Source organism: Sphaerodactylus townsendi, linkage group LG05 (genome assembly GCF_021028975.2).
Source record: "Sphaerodactylus townsendi isolate TG3544 linkage group LG05, MPM_Stown_v2.3, whole genome shotgun sequence".
NCBI classification, from domain to species: domain Eukaryota; kingdom Metazoa; phylum Chordata; class Lepidosauria; order Squamata; family Sphaerodactylidae; genus Sphaerodactylus; species Sphaerodactylus townsendi.
In genome coordinates, this window is record NC_059429.1 from 99,506,016 (window position 1) to 99,516,075 (window position 10,060).

The window sequence follows — 10,060 nt, forward strand, 5'->3', positions numbered from 1 at the left end:
TGAGACAAATTACACTTGGCACAAACTGTTTAGCTTCCTGAAATGAGAAAACACACAATCCATGGGAAGCTTGCCATACACTTCTTTCAGTATTCCCCCAAACAAGAACATATGACTATAAGGTCAGAACTGAGAAAATTTTCATTCTGGTTCGGGTAGCAGGTTACACACTTAAAAGGGCCTTTCACCAGGAATAGTGGGATGAAAGAATGAATTTGGAAAATGAAAGCTCCGAAGAGCATGAAAAAGATCAGAATAGTCTGATGGAGGAAAGGTCAGAGCATCCTCTTGAACACCAGGATGCGTTTCAAGTAGTGGCTGGCTTGTCGAGCTAAGAGAGCCAGTGAAGTGTAGTGGTTAATGTCGGACTACCACCTGGGGGAAACCCTGGTTCAAACTCCCACTCTGTGACAATGTAAGTCACTTTAAAGAGAAATGTGAGGAATAAATGAAGTAAATAAATAATAAATTGGTTTAGGCCAGGGTAAGCATGATAATAGCTATTAAGAGTGTCAGATTAGCATTTGAAAGACTAAAGTTTGGATCCACAGCCGGCTGGGTGGTCATGGGCTAATCACTTTCACAGCGTAACAGTGTAACAATTCACAGGGTTGTTGTTGCCAGGGTAAAACGGAGAAGTGGAGTACAATATCACAAACCACTTTGAGTCCAAACTGCTAATTAAACAAAGCCCCTTACCTGGAGAGTGCCATGAAGCATCCTGCCCCGCTGCGCTTGAGATATTGTTGATTGTAGCAGTCCACTGCATAATGAAATCCATTGAAGTTCTCCAGCTCGGTGCTTCTAGGAGGAAAAAGTCACTGATCAGCAATAAAAGGAAAACGCACATTAATAGTAATAACTTTATTTATTTAGATTTACATCCTGCCCTTTCCCAAATGAAGTCAGGCTCAGGGTGGCTAACAACCCAGAAACACACAATCAGTTAAAATACATGAATTAATTAAAAATCCCCTTGATTAAAACACCATTGGTGCTCCAGTTATTTCAGACACTCAAAATTCCCATAATGATCAACCAAAGAGGGAATGACATTAAAAAAAGCAAAACGAATTAACTAGAAGAAGAAGAAGAAGAAGAAGAAGAGTTTGGATTTATATCCCCCCTTTCTCTCCTGCAGAAGACTCAGGCCCTTTCCGTACGGGCGGTTTATGGTGGCCCGGGGACGGCAAAAACGCCGTCCCCAGGGAGCCATTCGAACAGGGGGCGCAGCTACTTTGCAGCCGTGCCACCCTCGCGCCGCTCGACTGGCGCGAAGCCGCCGTTTCCCAACCTCGCTTGGCAAGCAAGGTTGTTGGGAAACGGCGGCTTGGAGCCACTGCCGTGCGAACGGCAGCAGCTTCCAGGCACCTTCCCTCCCCCCCCCCGACCGGGCGACTCACCTGTCCTGTGGCCCTCCGGCGCATGGCCGAGGTCTGGGGACACGCCCCCTTTGCCCTGCGACCCTGGAAGCCGGTGGTACAAGAGGAGTAGGGGCATGTCCCCTGGCCTCGGCGACGTGCCGGAGGGCCGCAGGACCGGTAAGTCGCTCTGACGATGGCGCAGCTCTGCACCATCGTCTCGGCCGATTCTGGGACCATCCATGCGAACGGTCCCAGAGGGGTCGGGTCGGCGTGGATTGCGCTGACTCGACCCCTTCCGCCTCCGTGCGGAAACGGCCTCAAAGTGTCTTACAATCTCCTCGCCCTTCCCCCTCACAACAAACACCCTGTGAGGTAGGTGGGGCTGAGAGAGCTCAGAAGAACTGCGACTAACCCAAGGTCACCCAGCTGGTGTGTGTGGGAGTGTACAGGCCAATCTGAATTCCCCAGATAAGCCTCCACAGCTCAAGCGGCAGAGCTGGGAATCAAACCCCGTTTCTCCAGATTAGGTATCTGAGCTCTTAACCTCCTACGCCACTGCTGCTCCTAAAACTAAAACAAAACCAACTATAAGCATCCCATAAGTAAAGACAAATAAGAAGGGTAAGGAGGCCAGCAATGGTGTAACCATTGCTGCCTCAACCAAGGACGTAGGTAAGGGGGCGGTTTCTCGGGTTCAACCCCTCCCTATTGCATGTCTGAAGCTCCGCCCCCGTTTGTGGGTTTTTTTGGTATTTTTAATGTTTTTTTGTTTTTGTCCTGTAGGGGACGCAGTTTTTAGGGTTAGGGAGTTGTTTGGGAGACTCTCCTGATGATTCTACCCAGGGTTGGTGAGGTTTGGTTCAGGGGGTCCAAAGTTATGGAATCCCAAAAGAGGTGCCCCTATCCCCCATTGTTTCCAATGTGAGCTAATAGAAGATGGGGCTACAAGTTTGAGGGTCAATAACTTTGGACCCCATGGATCAAACTTCACCAAATCTGGGAGATATCATCAGGGGAGTCTCTTACTGACACCACCCAGGCTTTGTGGAGTTTGGTTCAGGGGGTCCAAAGTTATGGACTTTCAAAGTGGGTGACCCATCCCCCATTGTTTCCAATGGGAGCTAATAGAAGATGGGGGCTACACCTTCGAGAGTCCATAACTTTGGACCCCCTGAACCAAACTTCACCAAACCTGGGTGGTATCATTAGGAGAGTCTCCTAAAGATACCCTGAAAGTTTGGTGCTGCTAGCTTAACAATTTCACCCCTGACAGCAGGCACCCCCCAAATTTCCCCAGATTCCCCAGATTTTCCTTTTAAATTCCCCCTCCTTTGGCATGGACTTAAAGAGAGAATCTGAGGTTCCCAGTTTAAACATTGAAAGTGATGCTGTTTCAGGGTGGGGTAGAATCCTGAAATTTTGGTGCTGCTAGCCTAAAAACTGCACCCCCTGCAGGCCAAAAACTGAAAAACACTAAAAATACAAAAAAACCACAAAGGGGGGGGGGGGGAGAACTTCGGACATGTAATAGCGGAGTTGAACCGGGGAAAAAAAACCCTTACCTATGTCCTTGGACAGGGCTCATATCTCTTCTGTGCCAAAAGATTTGCACTGATTACCGATCTATTTCTAGGCACAATTCAAAGTGGTTCTTATTTTAAAGTTCTAAGTGGCTTAATACCAAGATATCCGATGGATTGTCTCCTCCCAGTTAAAATTTGCCTCTCAAAAGCTTTATTTTATACCCCCCCCCCTTCCTTTAGAGGTGAAGCAAATAGTGGCTGGAGACAGGGCTTTGTGGTTGCACCTTACTTTTGGAATGTCTTCCCTCTTGAGTTTGGGATCTCTAGTTTAAACACCATTGAAAGTGATGCTTTGGGGTGGATTCCAGCATCACAGCAGCCGCCCATGGGGGGGTGAGTGCAGCAAAACTCAGATTTTTCACCGGGCTCCATTTTCCCTAGCTACACCTCTGCCCAGAGGGGAGGGGAGAAGGGGGTGCCGGCTGGGACCCCAGTTGGTGGGGGGGCAGGGGAGTCTTCTGTCCCTGGCCTCGGAGAGCTGTTTTTATAAACACTGAGGCCGGGGGCGGGGCTTGTGGAGGTGTGGCCACATCCCCAGGGGCGGGTGGGGGTATGGCCCCACCCCCGAACCCCCCCCCCCTAAAAAATCTATACCTACGTCCCTGGCTCAACCACAGGCCTGTTGGAACATTTCCATCTTACAGGTCCTGTGGAACTGAGTCAGATCCCGCAGGGCACAAGTCTCTGTTGAAAGAGAGTTCCAACAGGTCAGGGACAGAGCTGAAAAAGCTGTGGCTCTGGCTGATGACAGTTGGATGCTTCTACAGCCAGGGATCACTAGAGGGTTGCTTTCAGTTGAATGTAACACTCTCCAGGGGTTGTACTGAAAGAGGTGGCCCTGCAGATATGATTAACCCAGACTGTTTAGGTCTTTGAATGATAATACGAAAACCTTGAACCTAATCCGGTGCCAGAGGTGACACTCAGAGCCCTCTCTGTGGGCACACGGAAACAGAGTCGCCCCCCCCCCCCCCAACACACATAAAGGCTGGCCTGGGCCACTGGGCTCGATTATTAGCATTAAACCTAAGACCTAGTTTTGGGGAAGCAGTATAGGTAACCCTGTTAAGCGTTGCTAAACCCCAATGATTTTCACGTGAAGAACTAAAGCGCGATCCTTTACCTGGGAGAAAGGTCGGTTGCTGGCAATGGGACTCTGCTTCTGAGTAAAACCTCTCCTAGGGTCGTGATTCACCCGTTAACGGAAGAGTTGCACGGTTGCTTCAAAGCAAAGCCACTGACTACCACCAAGCTTACTCCTGAGTAACGCATGCCTTGGAGCCAACCGTTTTTTCTAAACTAAAACCTCAGTATTCACGTTAAATTGCCATGTTGGCACTTTGAGATAAATAAGTGGGTTTTGGGTTGCAATTTGGGCACTCGGTCTCGAAAAGGTTCGCTATCACTGATCTGTAGCTACCAATCTTGATCCTCCTTGATCTGAGATTGCAAATGCCTTAGCAGACCAGGTGCTTGGGAGCAGCAGCAGGCCATTGCTTTCACACCCTGCATGTGAGCTCCAAAAGGCACATTGCGAGTAGCAGAGTGCTGGACTAGATAGTCTCTGGTCTGATCCAGAAGGCTCGTTCTTATGTTCTCAAAAGGCTGCCACTAATTCTCCCATAAATATTTTTTACATATTAAGCCTACTTTTTTTGTTGCTACCAAGTCACAGTTGACTTATGGCAACTCCATAGGGTTTTCAAGGCAAGAGAACTTTGGAGACGGTTTGCTGATGCCTGCCTCTGTGTCATGATCCTGATATTCCTTGGGGATCCAAATACTAGCTCAAGGTCACGCATCAAACTTCAATGGCACTAGTGGGGATTCAAACCTGAGTTTCCAATGTCCTAGTTCAACACCTTAACCATTACACCATGCTGGTTCTCATACTGAGCCCATACAGCAGGGGTCTTCAAACTATGGCCCTCCAGATGTTCATGGACTACAATTCCCATCAGCCCCTGCCAGCATGGCCAAGTGGCAGGGCTGATGGGAATTGTAGTCCATGAACATCTGGAGGGCCATAGTTTGAAGACCTCTGCCATACAGTCAGCTATTTTACCACACATTCTACTATAAACCTGCATCTGAAATCCTCCTTACTACTTCGGCAGGATGTTACAGATGGCCAAACTAACCCATGATAACAAAGCTCATCCTGTGACAGTCTGGTCATGTATGAGGGCCAACTCTTTGGATAAGCAATACAGAGAGATTTCAGTTGTAACATATCAGAAATAAGAAAGATATATTACAGCAAGAATTGTGAGAAATGTGGCATGGTAATAAAAAATAGAGAAAACAGCATATGCCCCAAAATACCTTTAGGGATTCATTAGCACTACTTGTAAGAATCCTGTAAAGCTTAAGCCAAAATAAAAGATCTCATGTCACTGGGAATGAAGACTAAGCTCCAATAACAAGGCTACACAAGACAAGGAGCCCAATGTGAAAAGACCTACAGTCATCAGTTACTTTGCTAGGAAAGATGTAAATGGAACATTCTGCACCTGACTGATATAACTAAAAGTACGGAAATGATAATTGGCTCCAGGTGACCCTGTTTTTAATAAATTATTCTTTGCCTCTAGGCATTTTTTGTCACAGCAGATCTTACACACTCTTATATCATATAATTATGTGATTACACATTACACAAACTAACCTGGCTTAACGTGTAGAAGAAATTGCCTTTTGAAAGGGGGTTCAATGAGATGGGTTACATATCCCCTTAAGCCTTTGCAGACTATACTGCCTATGAGCATACTGTTTAAATGAGCAGACATAATATGACCTTCTTTTAGTTTAAGAACTACAGAACCGAAGGACTAGGCACAAAATGCTAGGGAGAGTAATGTAAGCTGAAAAGTGTAACAATCTTTGTACGTAAAGGACACACTGACATGTCAGTTTTGACTTAATACCTTGTTATAACTTTTAAAAAAACATACTTTAGCATTAGATATAATGTAACAACTTTCCTTCTTAGGTCCTTGAGTTGAGAGGGCTGCATGATGCTTTCAAGAGCTTTTGCAACACTCTCAGGTGTGTTATTGGTTGCTTCCTCTTGCATTGTTTCCTTTTGGGCTTGATGAAGCATCACAGAACTGAATTGGAAAAATTAAACAAGAGTCCAGTGGCACTTTAAAGACTAACAAAATTTACTGCAACATATACTTTCACTTTATCAGATGCATTCACGTAGCAAAATATACCCAACCCCAGTAGCCACTGCTGACTCTCACACATCTGTGAACAGAACAGCAGGAAGACTTCATAAGGGGTGTAGCGCTGACATTTCAAGCCCTGAGCCTTTACCATAAACCTAGAACAGACACATTGAGGGAATGCACCTGATGAAGTGAGATCTGACTGCGCTGGTAAAAATATTGTTAGTCTTTGAAGTGCCATGGGACTCTGGTTTAATTTTGCTAAAACAGAAGTTCTGTTCAGTCATTACTGCTTGACTTCATGTACAGGACAAACACCAAATCCAAAACCTTTATTAGGCATAAAACCTGAGTGTGCCATGAATTCCAAATACAATAAAAAGATCATTATTGCACAACTTGCAGTACACAGAGTAAAAATGTAGCAACAACTTCAGAGATTTCAGCATTAGAGTTATTTAGAAGCTTAGCCATTTTTATCTTATCAGAAAGGAGTATAAATCCTGTTGGTAAAACAGTTCTCAAATCAGTTCTGATGGTGTTGTATTTTGAACAGTGAAGCAGAATATGAGAAAGTGAATCAATTGTATTAGGACAAAAACGACAGCAACGCTCATTTTGTGGGATATTAGAGAAGCGACCTTGAAGATGTACTGATGGAAAAGAGTTACACCTTGCTCTAGTCATGACCCATCTGCAATTGTACTTAACAAGATGTTCCAGGTATATAGCAGGGCTAGATTTCTGAGGCATAATCCCAAAGAATATTGGAGAGCAAGAGCTTTGCTCAGGAGAAATTGATATTCTTGATTGAATAATCTAGACAATCCTTCCAACATGGGCAACCATTATTTCTTCTGGAAAGGGTAACATTCATATAAATTAAATAAATATGTTCCAAATTCAGGACAAGCATATCACTCCCCTGAGTAATCTGGTGTCTCATGAGGTTGTGAGCTTCAGATTGGAAAATTCCTGGAAATCTGGACGGGGGGCGAGGGGGAGGGCAAGATTTAGGCAAGGAGGGTATAATGCCACAAAATCTAAGAACATAAGAACAAGCCAGCTGGATCAGACCAGAGTCCATCTAGTCCAGCTCTCTGCTACTTGCAGTGGCCCACCAGGTGCCTTTGGGAGTTCACATGTAGGATGTGAAAGCAATGGCCTTCTGCGGCTGTTGCTCCCGAGCACCTGGACTGTTAAGGCATTTGCAATCTCAGATCAAAGAGGATCAAGATTGGTAGCCATAAATTGACTTCTCCTCCATAAATCTGTCCAAGCCCCTTTTAAAGCTATCCAGGTTAGTGGCCATCACCACCTCCTGTGGCAGCATATTCCAAACACCAATCACACGTTGCGTGAAGAAGTGTTTCCTTTTATTAGTTCTAATTCTTCCCCCCAGCATTTTCAATGAATGCCCCCTGGTTCTAGTATTGTGAGAAAGAGAGAAAAATTCCTCTCTGTCAACATTTTCTACCCCATGCATAATTTTATAGACTTCAATCCTTATCCCCTCCAAGGCGTCTCCTCTCCAAACTAAGGAGTCCCAAACGCGGCACGGCCTTTCCTCCTTAAGGGAAGGTGCTCCAGTCCCTCAATCATCCTCGTTGCCCTTCTCTGCACTTTTTCTATCACTTCAACCCTTCCCTTTTTGAGATGTGGTGACCAGAACTGAACACACAGTACTCCAAATTGTGGTCGCTTCCACAGCTTTATATATAGAGCATGACAAACTTTGCAGTTTTATTATCAATTCCTTTCCTGATTATCCCCAGCATAGAGTTTGCCTTTTTCACAGCTGCCATACATTGAGTTGCCATTCCCATGGAACTATCAATTAAGACGCCCAAATCCCTTTCCTGGTCTGTGACTGATAGCACTGACCCCTGTAGCGTGTATGTGAAGTTTGGATTTTTTGCCCCTATGTGCATCACTTTGCATTTTGCTACATTGAACTGCATTTGCCATTTCTTAGCCCACTCACCTAATCACCTAATTTATCATCTACCTCCAAAGCAGCCATTTTCACTGGGGAAGCTAAACTTTGTAATCTGGAAATCAGTTATTTCAGGAGAACTCCAGGTGCCACATGAAAGTTACCAACCATAGGTGTCTGGTACACATGTACCAAAGCAGAAAATCCACATGTTGCCTCTTTTAGAAAAAAAAAAACCTACCAGGAAGATCACATGTAGCATGTTTGTTCTGCACATGCAATCACAGAACCAGGAACATATTTTCTGAAAAGGCTATAATAACACAGCTACCCATCTGAAATTGGCGATAATGCCGCGTTAGTTCACAACCTCAAGATAAAGGAGGGGCATCTCCTGTTCCACCGCACGCTTTCGTGAGTCAGAGGTCAGAGAAACTGTGGAGCCTTTTTTCACGTCAGCACAGTCTACCCCCACCCCAGAATGCCCACGTGTCCTTGAACGCCCCATGTGTCCTTGGCCGCTGCTCAATGAGCACTTCCTCAGACTGTATCAGGTCCCCCTCTGCCAGTTTTGGTCTTCCCTTCACTGGAGCAAGACCTTAACGGCGAAGCTCAAGCGCGGCTCTCCACGGTTCATCTGCCTGCCCCTCACCCGCGAAAGCAGCAACAGCCACCCCACCAGCAACAAGCTCATACAACACGGACCACTCACGCCACTCACCACCACTCTCACCAGCGCCGCCATAGTCCTCCAGGGGCGCGCTTCCGCTTCCGCGGAACATCAAAGCACTTCCGTTCTTTCATTCGCTGTTGGAACTTTGGAGATGGAGACCTCGCTTAGATGCTGTCTGTGCCCGATTGGTGGAAACGACAGATTGTGTCTTCGTTGGGGTGTTGCCTAATAGGGCCGGCTTGGCTTTGTTTTTCTTTAGCTTTGTGCGCGGACTAGAGAGGATAATTGTGAGGCAGCTTTAATGCACAGACGCAGAAAAGCACTGCTGCCCTTTGGACATTGATGCGCAACTCTTTTCATGGAGGCTGGAAGGAGGCAAAAGAAGGGTGAGGAGCCATGATGTGCTCAGTACCTGTACGTGCAGGGCATCCCGCCCTCCCATCACCACCAAACAGGTCAACTTAGAAGTAGGTCCTATTTTAGTCAATGAGGCTAGGGAAGGTATCAGACTGTAGTGGCAATCAACTGCCTCAAATCTGACTGTAGAGGGTACGGTTCTAAAAGGGTTTTTTAGCTCTGGTTAGGAAGCCACAGCTTTCTGGTCCTGTGCTTCTGTCAGCAGCCTGCTGAACAGTTGAAGCCCTGTCCTCTGTGTATCACCACACTTGGTAAAAAAACGTCAACAATGAAATGCCTATGCATTGAGCTTCTGTTAGACTTGATGGTTCACTAACAGCTACACAGTCTTTCTCGATCCTTCCTAAAATGCTAACTTGAAAAAGAGGCTGCCTTGTACGTTACATGAAAGAAAACTCCAGTTTCTCTACTGTATTTGTCTATATTCATTTAATATTTATTTACATAATTTACACACTGCCTTTCTCACTAGGACTCAAGGCAGATTACAATGTGAGACAATTTAAATCAACATGAAAGGGACATCCAACAACACAATAGAAGTTTGGATTGCAGAGATCTGAACATGAGCGCGAGTCTGAAAACAGCTGAAACCTTGAAGGGTCATTGCATGCCACGAATGATGGTAGTATTACACACAGTACTTATTATAAATCAAAAAGATACAGGCTGCTATGGGTTAAACCAGTGGTGTCAAGCACGCAGCCTGGGAACTAACCTGCTTGAGAAGGCTTATCAGGCCCTGTACCTCTCCCTCCTTTAACTTCATTGCAACAACAACAACAATTTACAAAAATTCATAGTGCATTACAATAAGAACCATTGATAGTGCATATAAAAACCAATACTGCAAGGTTGCGTAAGTCAGAAAGCAGGCACAGAAACTGAAAGTCTTGTAGCCAGAAGTAAAACAA

General features: G+C 45.6%; 1 protein-coding gene across 4 annotated transcripts in view; it reads right to left on the reverse strand.

Annotated features, from left to right (window-relative positions):
* LOC125433039 (ubiquinol-cytochrome-c reductase complex assembly factor 1) overlaps positions 1-8,874 on the reverse strand; it is a 52,702-nt gene extending 43,828 nt beyond the window's left edge. Inside the window, exons 1-2 of one of the 4 annotated variants that reach the window (XM_048497332.1) lie at positions 8,778-8,874; positions 700-801 (exon numbers count right to left, since the gene is read on the reverse strand). In XM_048497332.1, coding sequence (XP_048353289.1) covers positions 700-801; positions 8,778-8,801 — 126 coding nt within the window. In that variant the 5' untranslated portion in view covers positions 8,802-8,874. Of the gene's footprint in view, positions 1-699; positions 805-5,901; positions 5,922-8,297; positions 8,334-8,777 lie in introns of those variants that run through there. The other 3 variants (XM_048497331.1, XM_048497330.1, XM_048497333.1) reach the window with 3 other exon arrangements.
* Between the last annotated feature and the right edge of the window lie 1,186 nt (positions 8,875-10,060).